The 12016-nt window shown below is 54.5% G+C and overlaps 1 protein-coding gene across 1 annotated transcript in view; it reads left to right on the plus strand.

Moving 5' to 3' along the window:
• The first annotated feature begins 3150 nt into the window (after positions 1-3150).
• Positions 3151-12016, plus strand: part of PFKFB3 (6-phosphofructo-2-kinase/fructose-2,6-biphosphatase 3) — a 44138-nt gene continuing 35272 nt past the window's right edge. The window contains exon 1 of the mRNA XM_049814478.1: positions 3151-3481. Coding sequence (XP_049670435.1) covers positions 3466-3481 — 16 coding nt within the window. The 5' untranslated portion in view covers positions 3151-3465. The remainder of the gene's footprint in view (positions 3482-12016) is intronic.

Consider the following 12016-nt stretch of genomic DNA (forward strand, 5'->3'; position numbering starts at 1 on the left):
TTATGTTGTTCTTTTTAGATCCCAGACAGAAATGCTGTTGAACAGTGAGTAAGGGGTGAAGATCCTAGTGCACCAGAAATCCCCAGACTACGTGTGAAGGCTCCCCTGTTTATTTAAACTACCTGGCACCTCTTAGATGCCCAAGGTGCTTTCTGTGGGTGAAAAAAAATAGTATCTAATATAGGGAGTGAGGCAATGAGGTGCTCCAACTCCTACGATGGCCTTGGCTGGAACTTGGAAGCTGCTTTCTAGAAATTGCCCATGGGGAAAACAGAAAGCAGATGTGTGGAGACCAAGGATGGTCCCATCTGAGATCTTTCTAGGCCAATGCACAGAGCAACTGGAGCAAATCCCAATTATCAACCAGATGCTTTATTCACTTTAAGATGATTTCCTGGGGACCAGATTCAAGGGAGGATGTAGCTTGTAAGCCTCTTCCCTGGAAGGGCAGCTGGGTCCTGGGTGAATGGCCTTGGTTTTGCCCATGGAATGCAGAGAAGTAGGTGCTTCACGGCTGAACAGGCACCTCTTAAATCCCAAAAAGCTCCTGGAGCATCAGGAGCAGCCCTTCATCCAGTCGGCTGCCTCCAGGCTGGGTGCTCACCCAGGGGTTATTTAAACCTTTTCACCATTTCATCCAAGGGGGTGGCAAAGCCTCTCTGCCTCCCTGACCAGGTGGTGGAAGCACTTTAATGGGAACCTTAACCACCAGCCTCTAATACAGGACCTGAATGCACCTACGATGCTGTGAGATGCTCCTACTGGGAAGTTTTTGGAGCTGAACTGACAGTGTCCAGGAAAGATCAATGTTGCAGGAAAAAAAACAGCCAAGGAGTTAGGCATCTTCCAAGCTATGCAGGCACGGAGCAGGATGTTATGGACAACAAATTTGGATGTAAACATCCAAACATGGATTTTGACAGACACGACACCCAATTTCACTATTGAGTCTAACCCTGAGTATATCCCGTTGTTTCTTTTGCCATGCCCTGAAATCACGTGCTGGAAATATTCTTCCAGAGATGAACTGTTGATCCCTATTTATCCCAGGCAATAAACCTGTAAAACTCTGGATTTGTGTTTTATAGAGATTTGGAAGCTCATCACTTCAAGGAGTGTTCCCAGAGTACAGCACCGGGTTAGAGTCGAGCTCTTGTTCCTGCCGGGGGTGGCTCAGCCGAGCTCCTGGGCGGTAGACAGGGAACTGGGGGGGGAAAAAGTTTTACCAGCAAGATAACAGCATGTCCTCCACGATGCCCTGCGGATCCAGGATGCTTGGAGACGCAGCATTAGGTCAACCTGCCAACCCTCCCAGGAGGTATCTTCCCAGGGCCAGATCCTGCACAGGGACCCTCATGGATAGATGCTGGCACTTGAGCGCACCTCTGCTCGCTTGGGTTCCCCGAAAAAGCCGGGCAGCGCCGGGCTCTCCTCCTTTAGTTGTTCCCCATTGCTGAGCCGTGAACTGTACTGGGACGGCTGCAAGAGCCTCTGCACGGAGTGGGGCTCAGCACCTTCCAGCAAGGGGTGGAAGGAGCCTGAAGGACACAAGAGGGGCTTCACGGGCTGTGGAGTTAGCATCAGGGCTTGCTGAACTGCCTCCAGAAAGCGCTGGGTGCTGCTGCTGGAAAATGTGGTAAAAGGCGGGTTGCTGTCGTGCCGCCCTGGCCTCGGGCACGGCTGGGGTGTCCTTCTCTTGCACACGTGGGTGTTGGGCCACGTGGAGCGAAGAAAGGTTTTTCTTTACCTGCCGGGCTATGTCTGGCAGTGGCACGTGGATGTCTAGCCCAGCTGCCTTGAATTTTCCCTGCCTGTGGCCCTTTAGCGTTGCTAAATGTCCTGGGAAATTCCACTTTGGGACGATTTTTCCCTGAGAAAATGGTTGCCTGCTCAATTTGACTGGGCAGAGACCCAGCCCCAGCCTCTCCTGCCATGTTCTTCGGGGGCAGGGAAGAAACCAGCTGCTGTAACTGGTTCTAGTTGCTGGAGGAAAGCCCAGCAGCCCACGCCACCAAATCTTCTATGGTTTTGTCCCTCACACAGTGCTGAGGCTCAGGGACATCTCCCCACGCAGCAGCCATCCCTCCCAAAGCAGGGCAGAGGCAGCAATGCCATGAAAGTCCCTGATGTCCCTGCCATCCCTGCTGGAATTACAGCTCTCATAACAGAGCCCGGGGAGCGCTTTTTTTGGAGTCCTCCTCACCCACTGGCTTAAATGGGTTTCTCCAGAGAGGGGTTAAGCCAAATCTGGCAGACTCTGCACTGGAGCGGATGAAGAGCGTTCACCTTCAGCATCGCGGTGGTCTGGATGGGGCTGGAGCCTGCAGTAGATGGGCAGGGAGGCTTTGTACCACCACGGCCACCGGCACGGGGATGTTTTGAGGAAGGTCTTGGTGACTCCAGGAAGGAGGAACAGTTCTATAGGGAGCAAAGACACAGCAGAGAGCTCATGGTATCGCTGTTAACCACCAAGATGGAAGGACGGAATCCGGTCCTGGGTAGCTTAAGGAGTTTCTCTTAAAGTAGCTCCAAGCCGATGCCTCCTTCTACCTCCAGGGAGGGCAGCAAAAGAACCACAGTAAAAATAAACAGCTCTCTCAGGGGATAATGCTCCACCTCCTGCTGCGACCTGAGCTGCAGGTTGAATGGTGGAGATTAAGCCACACGGACCTGAACGTGCTCCAAAAGTCTAGGCTCGGCTCACGGCTCATGCCAGCCCCGCGCCAGCTGTCCCTCCTGTGATCCCAGGAGAAGGGGGATTGGCACATCCTCAGCATGGGGGTTAGCACGGCAGGATCTGAACCTCCAGTTGCCCAGGTGGGATACCCCTCTCAAATGCTATTTACCTCCCCGGTCTCTCCTCCCAGGCTCCCAACGGCACAACTCCTCCGGCTGAGCATCACCCGAGGACCACCACAAATTCACGCAGGTTGCCAGATCTGAGTTTCTGCCTCCTTGGTGTCGGGAGCAGTTGAGTTTTCCCAGCTTAGCCTTGTTCCACCCCAAAGAAGATGGGATCGATGCTCTGCTGAGCTCAGAAGATTGGCAAAGGTAATGCAAGAGGCCAAACCCCCGTTATCCCACCCCCATCCATTACACTGAATTCTGTATTGGTCCTACCAGGAAAAAAAACCCACCGCAAACCAAACGAAAAAAAAAACCACAGTTCCCACTACCTCCCATTCCTTTCTAAGGCTCTCAGCTCCTTGCCACCTCTCTGCCAGCCCTGCTGCCTCCCGAAAACGAAGGGTTAAAAGCTCCGAAATGACAAGAACTTCCTCCTTTCTGCAGTGCCTGCCTCCAGATGACGCTGGGTTCTGCCGGGCCTTGCCCAAATATGTCCGTTTCCTTTTAAAAGAAGAAGGAGGAGGAAGGAAGAAAATAAAAATAAAGAAGATATATATATATATTTAAAAGCAAGGCACCCAGGAGTCCGAGCACAGCCCTGCCTCCAGCCCCCCCTCCATGCCGTTCCGCAAAGGTAAGGGCTGGATTTTTTTGGGGGGACACACATATACAGCACCCCGGGATGCTCCCCCCGGCCACGGTGCGGGGGGACGACACCTAAGGGACCAGGGTTGGGATTGGGGGTCCGTGTCCCGTGGGATGCTTTTTGGCAGTGGGTGGGAGATGGGAGCAGCGGGCTGTGCCTGGATTTGCCGCACCGCGGGGTTTTGGGGGGGAGGATGGGGGCGACACGATGCTGGGATGGGGGGTGTGGGGGGGGAGTGTAAGAAATGCAGCCTGTAAAGATGTAACTGGGTTTTTTCATGTCTCCCAGCTCTGGGGGGAATAAGCTGCTCTGGGTGGTGCAAAGGTTGAGGACGAGAAGGAAGCGGGACATTTGTGGGCAGGGGGATGCTGCTGGGGGATGTTTTGGGGGCTGTTTTGGGGGATGCGGGCTGAGAATTGGCAACCTGCGTGAATTTGTGGTGGTCCTCGGGTGATGCTCAGCCGAAGGAGTTGTGCCGTTGGGAGCCTGGGAGGAGAGACTGGGGAGGTAAATGGCATTTGAGAGGGGTGTCCAACCCGGGCAGCCCTCTTTCACGACGTGGTGCTCTCCAATCTGCACCCCAAACCATCTCTTTTCCCAAAAGCTCCATCCCAGCAGCTGGCAGAAATCCCCCCCTTGCCATCCCCTGGCTTGGAAGCGTGGGCCAAGAAGGACCCAGCTAGGAGACCTAAAGCCCTGACAAGCTGCTCCTGTGCTTCCCCAGAGGTGGATGGATGAGTTTTCCATCTTTCCTGGCCCGCTGTGAAGCAGAGACCCTTGGTGTCACCTCCTCATCCCGGCGGTGTATCATAGTGCGGGCATTGGGGGGGCACACAGCAGGATGCTCGTGGTGGCCCCTTGTCCTAGCAACTCTATTGGGAGGAGAAAAGGGGAAAAAACTCTTCTCCAAGAGACACAAAAGCCACGGGAGGCAGGGTTAAGTTGGGATGTGCAAGGACACGGGGGAGAAGATGCTGCTCAGCCTCTAACCCAGGTGCTTTGCCCAAGTGGTTCGGTGCCTCTGGACTGGTGGGCAGCCCAGCACCGCGCCAAGGGCTGGCAGTGCTGGGGCAGGGGCAGAGGGTACCGCGGCGGAGATGTTACACGCTGAGCCTGGCATGGCATGAAAGGGCAGCAGGGAGGGAATGAATATTTGGGACGGAAGGTTGGATTTGGTTTTCTCACCTCTCCTTGCACTGGGGAGGATGTTTTGGGTGTGCGGCAGTTTGCCCACAGTGATATTCACGGAGCCTGTGATGTCAGGCGCGGAGATTTGTGTTGCCTTTTAAGGCTCAATGAAGCGCGATGTGGTTCACACCCTCGCATCTTGACAGCACAGCAGACTTCAGGTCTTGATTTAATTTTAGGTGATAAACGGATTTGTTTAAGGCAGAAGAAGAGATGCTGGGGGGGGTGGGCGGTTGGAGGAGAGCGGAGTGTGTCAGGCTTTAAAAGCGCTGAGCGTCTGGGGGTGGGCACGGAGAGCTGGGAGGAAATTCCCATGTTGGAGGGCAGCTCGCGCGGCCCCGCTGCAGCCTCAGCAGGGATCCCAGTGATAAGAACGATGGGCAGGTCTCCAGCACTTGGGGACACGTGGTGGGTTTGCAGTCACCAGGATGCACTTCCATGCGGTCTTGCCCAGCACACCTGAATTGGGGAAGATCTATTTGTCGGGGCACCGTGCCTTGCTTGCCATCCCCGCTAGATACCTGGGGCACAGCTAATCTGCAAGTCCTTTGGACCCTGCTATGGGGAATTCGGTTCTGCAACCATCGCGTCACCCTTGCAGCCATACCTCCTCTGCAAACTTCCTCTAGAGGTCAACCTTGAAATGCCAGAGCAGCTGCCAGCAGCTCCTTGCATCAGCTTGCAGTTCCACCATGTGAAGGTCCGACACGGCACAGAGGCCAGCGGGGAGGGGTTTCGTCCGTCCCTTGTGCACGTGCATGCTCAGCTCATGCTGGAGACCCCCCCAAGGACCCCTTCTTCTTGCAGATGGAGGCTGTAAGACTCGCTTAGACTAGAAGAGACCTGTGCGAGTTTGGCCGTGGCGATGCTTGTAGAGGTTCTCTGGACGGCCTGGCTGCGGTCTGTGTAGACGTGACCCCCACTGAGAGCATCCCGTTGGGTTGGTGGGACCCCATGTCACCAGCCGTGCCTGGAGCACTGCTCAGGGCTGCCTGGGTTTCCCATGGACACATCTATAAGCCACCAGGCAGGAGGGTTGTGGAGAGCACGGTCTTCTGGCTGCCCTTCGAAAGCTGCACAGGGTGAGCTGTGCATATCCTTAGTTTGCAGGAGAGTTGGGCATGAAGGTATTTTCCCTGTAGTTCAACCTGGCGCATTAAAAATCCTTGCTGAAGGTGGTGGCCTCAGTCTGATTTAGAGTCAGGATGCCTGCCGGATCCTCCCAGAGGAAAATGAGAGCTCCGGCCAGCTCAGTGAGGAGTCTGTGCCTTTCCTATGGGAGCTTTTTGGGAGCAGCGACCCACCCCAGGGCTTGCTCACCACCACCCAGATGTGGGCTGTGAAGAGAAGGTTCTGCCTAAAGGCTGCTGCTTTGCAAACCCCAGGTAGCTTGAGGCACAGGGAGACTTTGTGACGTGCATTTTGGAGGCCCTGAGCCGTCTTTGCGCACCCCTGAAATGGAAATGGAGTATCCTGGGGAGTAAAATGCAAACTCCACCCTAGCTCTGCCGGCTTCTCGCTGCTTGCAGCTTCGGCATCGCTTTCCCTGGTCTTCCTGACAAGTCTGCACTAAATCCTCATTGCCTTGGCTCTGTTCTGCCTCCTTTCTCTCTGGGCATCGTAGCCAGTGGCATCGTAGCCAGTGGCAGTGCCCCAGGATCCCCATTTCATGTCTGTACAACAGTTGCCATTTAGCCGACCTCAAGGCATTTGGCAGTTTCAGATGTTAAAGAAAGGTATTTCTAGCAGAGATGTTTGAGGACAGCTAGAAGGAATGAGCTTATGGCAGGAATTAATTTCTTACAGCATCACCGCATCAGCTGGGAACGCTGGAAAAAGTCCTGATTCCCAAGAGATGCTGTTGCCCTGGCAAAGCAGCATCCGTGGCTACAGCTTTACTGGCAGGAGGTGTTGGGAGCTTTCACCTAAAATGCCCTTCGCCCTGCCTGAAAAATATGATTTAATTACTGCGGCTGACACAAGGAAGCCTGGGAGCGTGCAGGTAATAAGCAGCCAGGATATTGCCAGAGAGCAGGACGTTTGTCATTTATTTAAAGGACAAATGAAATCCTGGCGGTATTGCTGGCTAGGAAGGAGCTGGAGATAAGACTGAAAGCCAGCGAGCAGGGATTGAACGCACGATGCTGGGAGTGACTGGCTCCCCAGGGTACGGGTACAGCCATTAGCAAGTTGGCAAGGGCACGACAGATGCATGGTGCAAGGTGCTTCCCAGCTGAAAAGAAAATTTTTTATGGGTAGGTTGGCTTCGAGCTGTTGGACAGGGGACCTGCTGGGTGCTGTTTGGATCACCGGTCATCAGGGTGCTTTACTGTGGGACTGGTGCGAGCAAAGGATCCTGCGTGGTGACGTGTGGCTCGAATCGGGCACGAAAGAGGACTTTTGTCCTTGATGAGGGGGCAGATTCTGGAGTGGTTGGTGTTGGTTTTGTCTGTTGATGGTCTTCTCTGGGATGGGCAAGGAGGATCATGCTGGTGGCAGAGGTAAGCCTGGATGGATGCGGGTTGTGGTTTGGAGAGGTGATGGTGGACACCGTGCTCCTGCAAAGGGGCTCTGCTGACATGAACATCGGTACAACCCCAAGCAGAGACAGCTTGCACGACTGTGCTGAGCACGCTGTCTTTGCAGGATAAACAAGAACTCATAGCAAGGTGGAGATCGGAAGAGCCATGGTCATGGTGGACCAGTGTTGGGATCCTGGGCAGCATCTGGAGGAGCAGCCAGAGCTTGCAGAGGCAAGAGAAGAAGGAGGGATGCTGGAAAAAAGTGCAAGCACGGGGGTCAGGGAGCTTCTGAGGGGTCTGTGGCTGAAACCTGAACCCTGTCCTTCACCTGCTGGGCTGGCAGTGGGAAAGCAAGCTGTGCCTCATGGTCGCTTCACACATGAGTTGGATTAAACATCTCTTCCCAGGTTGAGAACAATCTGGTGGGTGGCCTTGCATATGTCATATAGGGTGAGATGACTCTCGCCTTCCTTAGCCCTCTGGAGTGAGGTGTACGGCATGAGCCAGGGGTCCAGGACCCCCAGGAGGCTGGTTTGCTGATGGATGGGCTCAGTGGCCCCCGTGGCAACCGTCCCATTGCCACTGACGGCAAGGAGAGCCAGACACTTGGCTCCAAGGTGGCCGCACGCAGTTGAGATAAATCCAGCCTCAGGGCTAGCAAGGGGCTGGGGGAGCTGAGCCCCCACCACGCAGAGGGGAGCAGCAGATCTGAGAAACCATTCCTAATTTTCCCAGGGTCCTTCCTCCCCACATCACACCTACCTCCGTAAGGACTGATTCGCTCACCATCGGCCGAGTTGTTTGGAGATCTTGGAGACTTTGTAACATCACCCCCCACCTCCAGCCCTTGGGATGCTTGCGGGGCACGGAGCTGCTCTGCAGAGATCTCACTGTGTGTCACATCTACTGACCCCACTGCGGATATGTTTCATCGGATGTCCCTCACGCACCACATCCCAGCCACCACGGGGTGCTTGTCTGCACGGAGGTTTGCAGCATCCCACGACAGTGGGTGGAAAAAAAGCACCTGGTGGACCTGCACAAAGCCCTGCTGATGCCCACCCTCCCCTGGCTCCTTTCTCCCGGTGACCACCAGAGCGATCTCCTGCGAGCAGCTCCTATCCAAAGCTAGCAGAACTTATTATACAGCGGGGAAACCGATAACAGGAGTTGTTTTGACAGGAGAAATGCTCTGGTGGGGATGACGTTGCAGAGGTGATTTCTGCTACCAAGCACTGCAATTTCCAGACGCGTGGTGGGGGGAGTGGGTAGACAGCCCGGCTGCTGTAACAATACTGCTCTTTATTAAGCCTTTTTGCTTTCTGTTAGTAGAGGTTATGACGTCTTCTGGTCTCATTTCTGCTTGCTGTGATCAAGGAGGCTCTTGTTAGCAGGAGCAGAGGTGCCTTTTGCACATGAGCATGAAGGGAAAGGGCAGGACAGTGCCACATCCCGGTGCTATTATTTCTGCTGCAAGTCCCCTTCTCTGTCAAGCGCTTCCTTTATATCACAGCTCGTGCAGATAGTCAGATTATAACACCCTCTGATGGGAAACTGTCTGCTTTTGCCGAGTGATTACAACTAGGGGCGGAGATTTACCTTTCTGCAGCTTTTTGGTATTAAAAGGGATAATTTTGTCACTTTGGGATGCTTTCTGGCTTGCTGGCAATGCCCTGTGAATCCACATGCTGCTGCGTTTGCTGGTCACGTCACCCGTCGCTCCCTGATGTCGTGCTTTCCTGGCAGCCCTGGAAAACGTTTTATCCAGCGCTTCCCATCAACGGCACCGGGGAGGATTTACGAGCGCTGATGAGCAATGCATCTGATGCGGAGAAGCCAAATGGGGAGTCGGGAGCTGCCTGGGGGGGGGGGGGGGTCCTGCCCGCCGCAGCTCCCCGTGGGGGCTGTCCCAGTGACGATGATGATGTGGGCGTCTGCTCGCAGCCTTCTGCTCGAAGGACAGGGAGGAAACGTGCGGCAGAGCTGGCCCGGGCTCTCCTGACTCACCAGCTCGTGCCTGAGTCAAACCATCGCCTTGTCTTCAATGAACACCTTTCCTGGAAGGCTGGAAACCCCCTCGTGTCCTGCTTTGCCCCCTAGCCGGTGTTTCTTGCCAGGGTATTTTCCTTCTGGCTTTTGGCTTCGTTTCATCCCCTTTCACCTTGGTGGCCTCTTGAACGAAACCCGAGTAAATGACCCAAAGGAGCAGGTGTCTGTGCCCCCATCACACCCATCCCGACACGTCCCTGCAGCTCCAAGAAAGCATGTGGTGAGCATGACCTTTCCACTGCCTCTTTGACATTACACTTTCTTTAGCATTTATGATCACTCATGGAGAGTTTTTAATGGGTTTAAGGAACCACCGTGCCTAGCGGTCATGTTCTCACTGGTGCTCGTGGGGTTGTGCACAGCCAAGGAGCAAAGCCCACCACGTCTTGTGGTGTCGATGGAGGGGAGGACGTGCCAGGCTGTGGTGGGGAGGTGGGATGCCCTTCGCTGCCACCAGCCAGAGGTGGGACCACCACCCACATTTGACTGGGGTAGGAGGCTTGTAAAGGGTGTGCAGGTCCCTGTGGGAGAGCTATAAAGTCCAGTGGGGGGTTTTGGGGACCCACTCTGCACCCCAATCGCTCCACAGAAACCAGTCGGTGGTAAGAGATGGGTTGTTACAGCCTCTCAGACTTCCCGAGTCTGGGAATTAAAACCACGTCAAGATGCAGTTGCTGATAGCATCTCCTCATCTCCTAACCTGGGAGCAGTCAGATATGCCTGCAACCTGCCTTCCCCGGGCCAGCAACCCACCAAGCAACTTGGGACGCTGGAAAACCTTCCTCTTGGTGTCTTGCCTCATTCTTGTGTGGATGGAGAAGGTCTCTCCTGTGCTGTATTTACACGGTGAACAGGCAATGGCATGACCCCGGTGCTTTTTATCCACTCCGCCGTCTGAAGACGGGGCTTGGTGGTCACGTTACGTAGGAAAAACCCAGCTGGCTGGGCTAGGCTGGGCTCGGACCGTGGAGAAGGGTCCGACCCCTCCGCAGGGAGCTCAGCGTGGGCTTGGGCTTCACCCCAGCGCTCAGATCACACCAGCGACACCCTCCGGGCCACTTCTCCGCCTGGCATCCCACCAACACTGACGTTCCCTTTGCCATCAAGAGCTCGTGCCGGCAGGGCGGCTGGCGTGCCGAACCCTTCCCGAACACACCCTCAACGATGGAGAAATTCACCTCGGCGTAAAATGACTCCAAAGGCTTTAAATCAGGTGACCACGGGTTTTTCATGGAGCGACGTGGGAGGATTTCAAAACCAGCAGCCGGCGAGGCGTGATCCCTGTTTGCCTGGTGCGTGCGTGCACACACGCACACGCAGGCACCCACGTCTCTCCAGGGCACCCCGCTTTTTTTTTTTTTTTCCCTGCGTAACCGCGTTTTAAGGCTGAGAAAAAAAGGGCATGGGGGACAGGCCCTGGTTGGGAGTCAAGATCAAACCTACACAAGTAGTTTCAGATTTCCCTTGTGTTTTCCTCTGCAGGATTCTTTGTCCTCCCAATAATTATTAGGCTTTCCCTAATACCTAGGCAACTTTTCCTATATCTACCTTAAACTTTCCTTGCTATCGAGGACAGTTATCATTCTCCTTATAACATCCGTTTTCAGACTGAAAGCTGTTCCCACATTTTCCACCCCAGGTTTCTCCTTTCTGGAGCACAAAACCACTTTAATTTTGTGCTCTCCCATATACCCCATTCTGGAAACATCTTGGGTGTTGCCCACCTTGTCCCACCCGATTAAACCTCTTCCCAAAAGCGTGGGGCCCAGGGTGAGAAGTGCCCTTCCCTAGTGCTGAGGAACCAGCACCATCTGGGCCAGAAAACCCAACCTCCTGCATTTTCTATAGCACCCTCCTGCTAAAACATCCTAGAATTGGGCTTTCCTTTTGGTTTTTCATTATTATTATTTTTTCTTTGGGGGCATCACACTGTTTGTTCATAGTTGGCTACCGAGATTGTTTTTATTCCTCCCCTCCCCAGTCCTTCAGTCCCCATTGGAGGATTTCCAGCTTTATCACTTGAAGCGGGGGAAACTGAGGCACAGGAGGGTGCAGCCATATGCTGGAAGCTGCTGTGATTGTAGCTTTAGCTGCTCTTATCTGTAGATCCAGCGCTCTCTGCATCAAACCTGACCATGCCTGAGCGTCCTGCTGCGTCCCCCCATGTTGGTATATTTTGGTGCGCATCGCTGGTCCGGACCTTACCGTAGTGCAATGTGGAGCTTTGAAATCAACCCATGTGGGTAGGAGCAGGGTGTTAAAACCCCACGCAGAGGGATTTTGCGTTGAAAATTCGGGAAAGCTTTGCTCAGGCCTGAAATAGGTTATCCGAGGCTGGGGTGGGGAGTCTGAGACAGACAAATATCTCCCTTTGAAATGGCTTGGGGAGAAACGATGCCACTTCCAGGCTGGGGAAGGGTTGATGACAAATCTGCCGGGAAAAGGAGGTGCTGCTGTGTTCCCGTGCAGCCCCAGCTCTGCTTCGGGCTCTCCCGGTGGGGCTGGCAGCCCTCGGCAGCTGGTATTTTGGCAGGGACACGGCAGGGCTGGTGTTAAATGGCTGCAACCCTCCAGACAACCTGATTTATTCCCCTCCCTGACGCCTTGGCGCTCAAGCTCTGATGTTTGTTTGTCCAACCTGACGCGGGGAGAGCCTTTTGCAGGGGCAACGAGGGGAACTTGTTTACTATTTTATGGGGTTTTTTTGGCCGTGCACGACCCACTGGCACGCGTCCACCGGCAGGAACCCACGCTCGGCAGCTCG

The sequence above is a fragment of the Accipiter gentilis genome, chromosome 11 (assembly GCF_929443795.1).
Source record: "Accipiter gentilis chromosome 11, bAccGen1.1, whole genome shotgun sequence".
NCBI classification, from domain to species: Eukaryota; Metazoa; Chordata; class Aves; order Accipitriformes; family Accipitridae; genus Astur; species Astur gentilis.